The 13,042-nt window shown below is 41.9% G+C and overlaps 1 protein-coding gene across 1 annotated transcript in view; it reads right to left on the minus strand.

The window, feature by feature from the left end:
* LOC105482338 (tetratricopeptide repeat domain 1) overlaps window positions 1-9,985 on the minus strand; it is a 56,422-nt gene extending 46,437 nt beyond the window's left edge. Inside the window, exons 1-2 of the mRNA XM_011742365.2 lie at window positions 9,831-9,985; window positions 8,045-8,403 (exon numbers count right to left, since the gene is read on the minus strand). Coding sequence (XP_011740667.1) covers window positions 8,045-8,374 — 330 coding nt within the window. The 5' untranslated portion in view covers window positions 8,375-8,403; window positions 9,831-9,985. The remainder of the gene's footprint in view (window positions 1-8,044; window positions 8,404-9,830) is intronic.
* Between the last annotated feature and the right edge of the window lie 3,057 nt (window positions 9,986-13,042).

Raw genomic sequence — 13,042 nt, forward strand, 5'->3', positions numbered from 1 at the left:
TACTATCAGCCCACTCTCTTCCTTAATCATTATGCTTCAGCCATAGGCTCTTCCACTCCTTGAACATGTCAAAACACCAAGGTTGTTGTTACTTTAGGGTTTTATTCAACTGCTCTCTTTGTCTCCAATGCTTGCCTCTCAGATGGTCACACACTTGGCTGCTCCCAGTGCCACCCTCCCCCAGGCTCTGCTGAAAGGCCACCTCTCCAGAGAGGCTTTTCTGACTAGTCAGTCTAAAGCAGTCCTCTCCACCTGTCTTAGTCCACTCAGGTTGCTATAACAAAATAACACAGACTGGGTAATTTATAAATAATAGAAATTTATTTTGCACAGCTGTAGGGGCTGGAAATGCCAAGATCAAGGCACCAGCAGATTTGGTGTCTGGTAAGGGGCGTGTTCTCTGATTCAACACGGTGCCTTCTTTCTGCATCCTCACTTGGTGAAAGGGGAGTAGAAGGGCCCAACAAGGTTCCCTCAAGTCTTTTATTGGTATACTTTATAAGGATACTGATTCTTCTAATCACCTTCTAAAGGCTCCACCTCTTAATACTACACATCGAGGATTAAGTTTAACATGAATTTTGGGGAGAAACATTCAAACCATAGCACCATCCTTCCAACCCAACCCTGCATCACTTCATCTTAAGATTTTGTCCTAATTCCCCAATGAGAGAACAGAAACCCTCTCTGTCTTGTTCACTACTGTATCCCTCAGGGCCTCAAACAATGCCTGGTGTGTGGAAGAAATGCAAATATTACTTGAATAAATGTGATAAAAAAATTTCTGTAACTTGCAAGGCCAATTATTGGCTCTCATGGGGGAGATAAAGACGCTAGTCATTCAATAGCTATTTAATGGAGGAAGACTGTGCAAAGCCCATGACAGTGGTCCTCAAGTCTCAGCATGTGCATATGAATTACCTAGGAAATTTACACACGAGGCCTAAGAAACTGCACTGTGACAAGCAGTCCATAAAAGGCGATTTTCTTATAGAATCAATACCAGCATTCTGCAGTATGTGCCATAGGTCCTAATACTATAAACACTCGCTCTGGTCTGAATGTGTCCCTCCAAAATTCATGTTGAAACCTAATCCCCATTGTGTTGGTATTAAGAGGTGGGGCCTTTTGGGATGGGATTAAGTCATAAGGGCTCCATCCTCATGAATGGATTAGTGTCCTAATAAAAGAGGTTGAAGGGAGCTGCCCTGCCCCTTCCGCCACGTAAGAACACAAATGGTGCCATCTGTAAGGAATAGGCCCTCACCAGACACTGAAATTGCTGGTACCTTGATCTTGAACTTCTCAGCCTCCAGAATTACGAGCAATAAATTTTTTTTTTTTTTTGAGACGGAGTCTCGCTCTGTCACCGAGGCGACTCCTGCATGCCAGGAGTGCAGTGGCGTGATCTCGGCTCACTGCAAGCTCCGCCTCCCGGGTTCACGCCATTCTCCTGCCTCAGCCTCCCAAGTAGCTGGTACTACAGGTGCCCGCCAACTCACCCAGCTAATTCTTTGTATTTTTAGTAGAGACAGGGTTTCACCGTGTCAGCCAGGATGGTCTCGATCTCCTGACCTTGTAATCTGTCTGCCTCGGCCTCCCAAAGTGCTGGGATTACAGGAATGAGCCACCGCACCCGGCAATAAATTTCTATTATTTATAAATTATCCAGTCTAAGGTATTTTGTTATAGCAGCTCCAACATACTAAGATAGCATTTTTTGTATCATAATGTTATTATTGCAATTCTTGTCTGCTGCTACATCTGTCCTTCACCTTAGCCAAGCCTCTTGGAATCAATTATTTGCTTCACATACCTAGTACATCTCAAATGTTATCTAAAATTCCATTCCTATGGGTAGTCATGTCTACATTTAAGCTTTCACAAACAGTTAATATTTACTGCTGAAATAAACACACAAATACACTATACTCCCATTGAGAGCTTTTCCTGCTTTTTACCAAATCTTAACTGCTTTCCTCCTCAATTACTCTTGATTTATGAGTTCTGCTGAGAAGTGACACTGTACTTGAGGCTGAATTATCTTCCCAGCCACAGGACAAGTGAGGTTAGCTTGATTAACAGACTTTGGCTATTGTTCTTTGGTTGTGTCCACAAGAAGCCTTTAATAATACATAGACTCTATACGGAATAGCACTTCTTTCCCAAATCCTCAGGGGTCGGCTTTATGTGCTTTTGTGGTAGGGCATACACTTTGGTTGTAAAGTAATCAATTTTTACTTATTTATATTCTTAAAATGGAATAATGTAATATAGGCTTACTGTAAAAAAAAGCAAATATTACAAAATCGCATTACATATAAATTAAAATTCCCTAATAATCATACCTCTCAAAAGTTACTTACTGCTTATACTTTGGTGTATACCCTTCAAATTAGTATGTATAAACATACTTTCATATAGGTTTAGTTTAACTTAAAAGAAATCATCACTGTTGTATAACCTGATTAATTAATTTGACATTATATTACAGGTAGCTTCCCATGTCAATACCTATGATTCACCTTTAGAAATTCTTTTAAAAAAATTATTTATTTATTTATTGAGACAGAGACTCACTCTGTCACCCAGGCTGGAGCGCAGTGGCGTGATCTCGGCTCACTGCAATCTCCGCCTCCTAGGTTTAAGCAATTCTTGTGCCTCAGCCTTCTAAGTAGCTGGGACTACAGGTGCATGCCACCATACCTGACTAATTTTTGTATTTTTAGTAGAGGTGGAGTTTCATCATGTTGGCCAGGCTGGTCTTGAACTCCTGGGCTCAAGTGGTGTGCCCACCTTGGCCTCCCAAAGTGCTGGGATTATAGACATGAGCCACTATGCCCAGTCAAGATTTATCTTTAACAACTGCATTGTATACTACATAAATGTAACAACAAAATTTAAATAATACTCTGGGAAGAACATATTTTTCTCTCCTACTATACACTCCCAATAGTTCTGACAACAGATGAGAGTTTTCTTCCACACTAAACAGTTCTCCAGCGGACACCAACTGGGTGTCCCGTAATTCAATTCGGTTCTGTCACTATCTCCAGGTAGACAGTGTCTGATCCCACAGGTTAAGAGTTCAGTCTCACAAGCCTGGCTCCACTTCAGACACTAATCACAAGTCCCAGGTTGTGACCTATGATTCCGACTGAATGGTTAGCACAGGATTCTAACCACCCTATCCTTGGGTTCAATAATTTGCTAGACTGGGTCACAGAACTCTGGGAAACACTTTACTTACACTTAGTAGTTTATTTTATTTATTTATTTTTTTTTGAGACGGAGTCTCGCTCTGTCGCCCAGGCTGGAGTGCAGTGGTGCAATCTCGGCTCACTGCAAGCTCCGCCTCCCGGGTTCACGCCATTCTCCTGCCTCAGCCTCCCGAGTAGCTGGGACTACAGGCGCCCACAACCGCGCCCGGCTAATTTTTTGTATTTTTAGTAGAGACGGGGTTTCACCATGGTCTCGATCTCCTGACCTTGTGATCCGCCCGCCTCGGCCTCCCAAAGTGCTGGGATTACAGGCGTGAGCCACCGTGCCCGGCCTTAGTAGTTTATTATAAAGGATATTATGAAGGATATAGGACAGCCAGGTGAAGAGACACACAGGGAAAGGCAGAGGGAGAAGGGGTACAGAGCTGCCATGCCCTCTCTGGGTGCCATCCTCTTAACACTTCCATGCGCTCATCAACCTGGAAGCTCATCAGATTTCTTGTTCAAGAGTTTTTATAAGCCAGGCATAGCAGCTCACGCCTGTAATCCTAGCACTTTGGGAGGCTGAGATGGGAATATTGCTTGTGAGACAGGGCAACACAGTGAGACCTCACTTCAAATACAAAAACATTTAGCCAGGTGTGGTGGAGGGTGCCTGTGGTCCCAGCTACTTGGGACACTGATGTAGGAGGACAGCTTGAGCCCAGGAGGTTGAAGCTGCAGTGAGCTATGATCGCACCTCTGCAATCCAGTCTGGGCAACAGAGTGAGACTTGGTTCAAAACACAAAAAGAAAAAAGTTTTAATGGAGCTTAATCTCCAGCACTTACCCTCCTCCTTTCCTGGATTTCGGTAGGTGGTGCCAAAAGTTCCAACCCTCTAAACCCCTAATCACTTAGTCTTTTTGGTGACTGGCCCCATCCTTAGGCTATTGATAGGCCACACCCTAAAAGTTATCTCATTAGGATGAACTCAGATGTTATCAAAAGGGATACATTAAGAATAACAGAAGATACACTATCAGAAAATTCCAAGGGTTTTAGGGGCTCTGTAACAGGAACCAGGGACAAAGACCAAATATATTTACTATACTACAAATACCCTGTTTAACATTGTCTAGCTTTCCAAAATTATGAATGATGCTGCAACACATCTATGTATATAATTTTGTGTATATTTCTAATAATTTCCTTGAAATAAATGGCTACAAGAGAATCAGGGTTAATGCTGTCATGTCCAATATGGTAGTTACTAGCCACATGTGACAATTTTATTTTAAAATTATTTATTTATTCATTTTGAGACAAGTTCTCACTGTTGCACAGGCTGGGGTGCAGTGGCATGATCATGGCTCACTGCAGCCTCAACTTCCCAAGCTCCAGGGATCCTCCCTCAGCCTCCTGAGTGGTGGGGCTATAGGCTTGTGCCACATGTGGTTATTTTTATTTTTAAAGGCTTTAAAAAATTTTTTAATTAAAAAATTTTTTTTTTTTGGAAAGACAGGGTCTCACTCTGTTGCCCAGGTTGGTCTCAAACTCCTGGGCTCAAGTGATCCTCCAGCCTTAGCCTCCCAAGTGCTGCGATTATAGGAATGAGCCACTATGCCTGGCCTGTGTGACTATTTATTTATTTTCTGAGATGGAATTTCGCTCTTGTCTCCCAGGCTGGAGTGCAATGGCGCAATCTTGGCTCACTGCAACCTCCATGTCCCGGGTTCAAGCAATTCTCCTGCCTCATCCTCCTGAGTGGTTGGGATTACAGGAGCCTGCCACCAGGCCCGGCTAATTTTTTTTATTTTTGGCAGAGATGGGGTTTCACTATGTTGGCCAGGCAGGTCTCAGGTCGAACTCCTGTCAGGTGATCTGCCCGCCTCAGCCTCCCAAAGTGCTGGGATTATAGGTGTGAGCCACCCTGTGTGACTATTTAAATTAATTAAAATAAAATTCAGTTTCTCAGCTGTAATAGTGCTCAACAGCCTGATGTAGTCAGCAGCTATCATATTGCATGGTGCAGGATGTAGAACATTGCTATCATTGTAGAAGAGTCTATTGATAGCCCTACCTAAAGAAATTTTCACATAAAAATTTGGTATGTGTCCCACGAAGTGATATAACAATTTACATTCCCAACATGAGTATATGAGTTCCAGCATCCTCTTCTTGTCAACATCAGATCAATGTTCTGATCTGATAGATGAGATATAATGTTTTAGTTTGTATTTTTTATTATTATTAATGAGGCTGAAAGTCTTTTCACATTTTTTGGCCATTTATGTTTTTTTAAATCATTGTTGATCTGAACTTTATCTATTTTAAAAGATTCAAATATAATACTATCCTGTCCCTGATGAGCTATTAAAGCCAAACCATATATGCAGAAGACATTTCTTCATCTGTTTTGCTGGCTTCTTGAAAATTTCGGAAAGATATTTATCAAAATAGCATAGAAACAGCTAATAGATTAGTACCACAGTTAGCTGAAGGCAATCTGTACTCTCATAGGTTATTTCCTTAAAGTAGAGTTAGTGGCTTACATTTCTCTAAATAACAGGACTAGTACTGCTGTATGTTACTGTTACGAGATATTCTTACAAATTTTCAAATTAGCTATAAAAACACTTTGATATATAAATAGAAAATATTTATGTTTTAAACATGAATACTACTGTCTGATTATATTTATACGAAAGTCTGGAACAGGAAAAAAACCACCTATAAGACAGGAATCAGAAGAGTGGTTAACCAGAGACTGGTGTGGTTGGGAAAGGAATGACTGATACAGCACACAAATGGAGTTTCTGACATGATGGAAATGTTCTCTATCTTGATAGAAATGTGAGTTACGCAGGTGAATACAACTGTCAAACTCATTGCATTCTACACATGAGAACTGATCTACTGTTTCACTAAATTATATCTCAATTTTTAAAAGGAGCGAAAAAAGTGAAAGAAAGTATTGTTCTACTTAGAATATGACTTACAGGCAATAAAAATAATTATCCTGGCTAGGTGTGGTGGTTCACGCCTGTAATCCCAGCACTTTGGGAGGCCAAAATGGGATGATAGCTTGAGCCCAGCAGTTGGAGACCAGCCTGGGCAACGCGGTGAGACACCGTCTCTATCAAAACACCCATAAAAATTAGCCGGGTAGGGTGGTGCATGCCTGTTGTCCCAGCTACTCAGGAGGCTGAGGTGGGAGGATCCACTTGAGCCCAGGAGGTTGAAACTGCAGTGAGCCGTGATCACATCACTGCACTCCAGCCTGGATGACACAGCGAGATCCTGTCTTAAAAAAAAAAAAAAAAAAAAAAAAAATCCCAAAAGTATTTATGGAACTGAAAGTATGATTTTCTGGCCTAGGAGACACAAAACAGGCTTTACTAAATTAGAGGTGGGGATCAGACTTTGTGACACCTTCAGCCAAGCCATTCAACTGTCAAATCCAGAGGGCACTAGAAAATTAATATAATTTTAGGGCAAAATATATTAAGGTAACAGAAAAGCATTGCTATCTTTTTAACATAGATGTATAATCAGTGTTTCTAAAAAGCCTGAAACCTGCTATACTGTTATGGAGCAGTACTTAATTTTTATGAGCTGTATTTGCTTGATAGTTTATGAACTTGGCTCAGTTTTGCCCCTTTTTCCTCCTGTTCTGGTGGCGCACACTAGCACAAAAGCGAACACGTTCACATGAAAGCTAACTGATTTGATAATGAAAGGTGTCTAAGGAGACAGCGAAAGAGAAGATGCTCCTTCCCACCCCAGGCTACCTTCCCACCCCCACTGTTAGGCTTAGGCTGCACATTAATTATCTCAACTCATTACCAATGTATCACAACCTGTTCAGTGAGTGAGCTCGTTAGTGGCATAAACTACAATCTCATTCAAGTTCTTTGTAGACAAACTGAAGCTATTACAGTAACTCTTCAGAGACTACCTTGCTTGTGCAATCAGAAGGAGGTAGGACAGCAGGACTTCAGTCTCCAAAAGTGAAGGCTTGCTCAGTTAAGGGTGTGGCCCCAGAGCAAAGAAACAGGAGATTGTACATTTTATTAGTCTATCTGCTTTGTAGGAAGACAGATATTTTGTTATTACATTCTACATTAGACTCTGGCTTTGGAATCAAACAGATTTGATTTGAGAATCAGTTTTGCAATTCATTAGGCATTTGATCTTCAGCTAATTACTTCACCACTCCAAGTTGTTTCCTTAGGGGAAATAACAGTACATATTTCATAGGCATGTTGTGAGGATTAATGAAAGCACAAGTAACATTTTAAGTCAGTGGATGGCACATTGTAGGCATTCAACAAACGATAGCTAGCTATAATCATACACAATTCTGTTCCTTAAGACCTCCGCAACCAAAACTCCACCAAGATATTCAGGCAGTCATATTTTGCTAACAAGGGATTAGCATAAACAGGAAATGTTCATAAACATAAATGTAGCATAAACATAAAAATGTTCATTACAGAAATTTCAGCAGCCAACCACAGAAAAGGTTATAACAGAAAACTAAAAAGTATATATACATTTTGAAAATAAACAAAAAGACTGTTATGTTACAGACTCCTGAAGTACAAGATGAACATAACTCAAGGTTCACAGAAAATAATGAAAATTTCTTTGCTAAGCAGACACACTCAGTGTTTCCCTGTCATGCCACCGATTTATCTCAGATCCTACACTACTAAAGCCATAAAAAGACAAAAGGGCAAGTTATTCTTTACCACAGATGAGGTGGTCTACGATACAGTATCGATCACATTTTAAAATGCAGTGTAAGTGGCAGCTCTTGCACAATAAATAAAATAATTACCTGTTTCTCTTCATCCGACATGTTTTTTTCCAGTTCTATTAGGTATTCTTCATCTAGTTCAGAGGAATTCACATCTTCATTAGATTTGTTCTCTATCTTGTCCGCTCCTGGCTCCTCCTCAAATGAGGCACTGCAATCATGAAAACACTCCTCTTCTCCCTGGTCCTCCTGGAGATGCGCCTCATCATCCCTGAGCAGCTTACTCTGGGAATGCTGACTTTTGGGATCAGGAACTGGAAGGCCAGCACACTCGGCTTCCTGAGTATCTGTAACCTTCAAACCATTGAACAGATCCTCTGGAACCCTACAGTTCTCTGACTTCTCCCCCATGCTGTCCAGTGAGGGAGGTGACGCTAAAGCTGGGGGTAAACAAAACAAAACAACTGCTATGTAATGGTGCTTATATTTTTAAAAGTTCTGTTTTAAACCTAAACAAACCTCTGCATTACAGCCAAAAAACACACCGTAACTTCCTTTCACTGGAATTCATTATTTAAAAATATAGATTATAAGTAAAAATAATGTCAAATGTCATTTTAACTGAGACCCCTTTCCTGATCAAATCTGGTACTAGACTTTTTTTTTTTTTTGAGACGGAGTCTCACTCTGTCACCCAGGCTGGAATGCAGTGGCACGATCTCAGCTCACTGCAACCACTGCGTCCGGGTTCAAGCGATTCTCCTGCCTCAGCCTCCCGAGTAGCTGGGATTACAGGCGCCTGCCACCGCGCCACCGGCTAATTTTTGTAGTTTTAGTAGAGACGGGGTTTCACCATCTTGGCCAGGCTGGTCTGGAACCCCTGACCTCGTGATCCATCCGCCTCGGCCTCCCAAAGTGTTGGGATTACAGGCGTGAGCCACCGCGCCCGGCCCAGAACTTCTAATAAGCAACAAAAGAAGCCGTTTTTAATGTGACTCTTCCACGTTCCACCGTTCGCGTTCTGTTTATATAGCAAAAATTAGGCAGAAACTAAAACAGTGACAAGAAAAAGGAAGCAGCCCTAATTTTCATTCAGAATGAATAACCAAGACACGAGTAAGAAACTATGGTCCGTCTTTTTAGCACCACCACAGGAAACCCAAGAATACGTTTCTAGTGTACCTCAAAATAAAATCCGTGCCAAAACTGTGATCACTTTAACCCAAATGCGTGTAGTAGAGCCCACAGTGGAAAGGGAACCTTCTTACAGTGGAAAGGGAACCTTCGCGCAGGTGACCCGAATCAGAATCACCGTGGGGGTCAGAGTCAGGCATCAGAAAGGGTGACTCTGAATCCTAGCTGCCCAACAGAACACTAGAGATTTAGAAAATACCACTGCTCAGACCCTAACCAAACTCTGATTTATTAGTGTGGCGTCAAGCAAGGGCATCAGAGTTGTTTTTTTTTTTTTCATCCCAGGTGATTCTGACGTGCAGCCAATTGCGAACCACTGCTGTAGAAGCTGAGTCAGAGCATCAGCAGCCCAGATATTTGCAAAAATTTGCTAGAGATTTGCAAAAATGTAAATTGCTCTAGTCGCAGCAAAATCACGCCAACGACCCTTGTGTCACGACAAGAGTCTGAATTCGCCCTAGTATGTTCCAAGAAAACTTAAAAACCAGCAAGACCTTAATACGGAGACTTCGCCTCCACAGCAATGTCTTATTTCTCTTCGCTCCCAGTCTACTGGAAGAACACAGGAGTCTGAGCTCCTAGGGTTAGGGAAGCGACGCCTCGCGCTTCCAGCAGATTATTCCCTAGCTTCGTTCCTCACAGCCAAGACGCTTAGACCCACGGGGTTACTTACAACCTCACAGCTTCTCCAGTATCCACCTTCTTAGCCTCAGAGATCTTCTACTTCCGCTCAGTCAGGTGCGCTTCCGTCGATGACGACTAATAGCGTCGCTATCGGCAAAGCATCTTGGGAAATGTAGCGAAACTCTCAGGGAGGAAAGGCATGGTCGCTGTGTGACGTCATTGTACGAAGTGACATTTGAGAGATGGTTGCCATCTTGGGTTACGGCAAGACTTCGCGTTACTCTGCAGAAGAGAAAAAAGGACAAAAGGAAGTATGTCTCTGTGGTGTTCGTTTCACTATTAATTAATTAATTAATTAAATTTATTTTTGAGACAGAGTGTCAGTCTGTCGCCCATGCTGGAGTGCAGTGGTGCAATCACAGCCTCCACTCACTGCAGCGTCAACCTCCTGTGCTCAAGCGATTCTCTTGCCTCAGCCTTCCGAGTAACGGGGACCACAGGTGCGCGCCACCACGCCCAGCTAATTTTTTGTATTTTTAGTAGAGACGGAGTTTCACTATGTTGCTCGGGCTGGTCTTGAACTCTTGGGCTCAAACGATCCTCCCTCTCGGCCTCCCAGAGTGCTGGGATTATAGGCGTGAGCCACCGCGCCCGGCCCTTTTTTATTTTTTAAGGGCTAGCCAAGTCAGACAGTGGGAGTAGAGAGGAAACAAAAAGATCTGTAACTGGTTGTGATCAGTTAGTTGTAAACACTACTGCACTCCGACTAACCTCAATTTTATATATATATACATTTTTTGAGACGGAGTCTCGCTCTGTCGCCCAGGCTGGAGTGCAGTGGCCGGATCTCAGGTCACTGCAAGCTCCGCCTCCCGGGTTCACGCCATTCTCCTGCCTCAGCCTCCCGAGTAGCTGGGACTACAGGCGCCCGTCTCCTCGCCCGGCTAGTTTTTTGTACTTTTTTTTAGTAGAGACGGGGTTTCACTGTGTTAGCCAGGATGGTCTCGATCTCCAGACCTCGTGATCCACCCGTCTCGGCCTCCCAAAGTGCTGGGATTATAGGCTTGAGCCACCGCACCCGGCCAATAATATTTAAGACTGTAAGGGAACCCTGAGACCAAAAGTGGTTGTCTTATACATTAATTCGAGAAATGTTCATTGAATGTTTATTAGACACTGGGCATTGTGCTGGGATCACAGAATTGAAATATAGTACCCATCCTCAAGGTAGCCAGACAGGTAACCAGCAATGACAGCAGATTAATTCGTTTTCTGTAATTCACAGAACCTATTGCAGAGATAGAGAGCTGGAAGAGACTTTTTCAGAGAGTATGAAACTTGGTTTTTGAATTTCCATGTAAATGAGGTTATGCATACAGTTATATTTTTTGTAAGTTGAAAGCTTTATATACTAAAAGAAAACATAAAAAATATATCATATTTTTGGTTTTAATATTTCTGAATTTTAAAAAATACACCCAGAATCTAAAAAGTATAAATGGAGGCTGAGTGTGGTGGCTCATGCCTGTAATCCCAGCACTTTGGAAGGTGGACATGGGAGGATCTCTTGAGGCCAGGAGTTCGAGACCAGCCTGAGCAACATGGCAAAAACCCATCTCTATGTATACATATGTGTGTGTATGTGTGTGTATGTGTGTACAAATTAGCTGGGCACAGTGGCGCATATCTGTAGTATCAGCTGCTCAGGAGGCTGAGGTGGGAGGATCCTTGAACCTAGGAGTCAGAGGCTGCAGTGAGCTGTGATCACGACACTGCACTTCGGCCTGAAGTCTCCCTCTGTCTATATTAAAAAAAAAATATGGACAGAGGGAGACTCTGTCTATATTAAAAAAACAAAAACAAAAACAAATGGTTAGAGGCCCTGTTAATTCAATTCTGGTATAATGGAAAGGCTGTAAACTTTGGAGCTAAATAAATAAGAAAGTAAATACATAAAACTTGAGTTACAGTCTCAGCTTTCTTTACGAGCTGTACAACGTTGAACAATAATTCCCATTGCTAATATTCACAGACTATATGCTTATTAAGCACCACATGCTGTGAAAAATGCTTTAGGTGGCTTATTTGATTATTGAGTTCTAATTCAGGCTCTGCCACTTGAGTAGAAGTGTGATTTTGGGACCAGTTACTTATGCTTCTAAAGTTTTTATTTTACTTTTTTTTTTTTAAGAGACAAGTTCTCACATTTCCCAGGCTGGTTTCAAACTCCTGGGCTCAAACAATCCTCCCGGCTCAGCCTCCTAACATGCAAGAATTATGGATGTGAGCCACAGGGCCCAGCCAACTTTTTAATGTATATATTTACCTCATATGTAAAAATTGGGATGGGTAACAGTGGTACCTACTCACAAGCTTGTTGGGAGAAAAAAATATCTAGAAGACAAGGAGCACAGGGCAGGGGAGAAAAAAATATCTAGAAGATAAGGAGCACAAGGCTTGGCACAGTGTTTAATGAATATTAGCAACAATAATATTATATGGCAGGCCTTGCGCCAGTAGCTGGGGACAGAAAGCCTAATAAGACACAGTCCTTGCCCTTCCCCATCATCAGGAGCTCACAGACTAGTGGGGGAGTGGAGAAGGAAAATAAAGAAGTTACTGAGCCCGAAAAAAGAGCAATCTGCCTTTCTTTTTATGCCAAAAGGAACCAAAGTGCAACTGACCCAATTTGGTAGGTCTTCACTAACAGGATACTCGAGTTAGGCTGTATAAAGAAGAATAGTTCACTTAGTGGGGGCGGGGGGCAAAAAAACCAGGATAGGTAGAAGGACATGGAATCTGGAGCATACAAATATCAGAAGCATTTTTAGGAACAATAAGTAGTTGGATGCTATTTAAGTATATATAGAACATAAAGCAAGAAACACATTTTTAATGATGGAAGCCAATTCATCCATTCCTGGAAACATGAAGATTTTGTTTCTTAGTCCTTACAACTATCCTGTAAAAGGACAAGAAATGTTTTTGATTCAGAGGGTGGTTCTGTTTGTATTTTCCCTGGCCAGAGACCATGTTTGCCCTGTTTACAGTTGTAAGGGATCAGTGAACATCCTATTTCAGAAATTTATGGCCAAAACACTGGCCACTCAGCTCTCTGAGTTGAGTAAGTAGATACTGACACTTTTGGAATTATAGGGTGGTTGTAAGAATTAAATGGTGTCATGTCTTATCTAAAACACAGAAAATGAAATCCTCAAGATAGAAAAAATACTTAAAATTTGTTTTGAGGCAGGTTCTCGC

This window comes from Macaca nemestrina, chromosome 6 (genome assembly GCF_043159975.1).
Source record: "Macaca nemestrina isolate mMacNem1 chromosome 6, mMacNem.hap1, whole genome shotgun sequence".
NCBI lineage: Eukaryota > Metazoa > Chordata > Mammalia > Primates > Cercopithecidae > Macaca > Macaca nemestrina.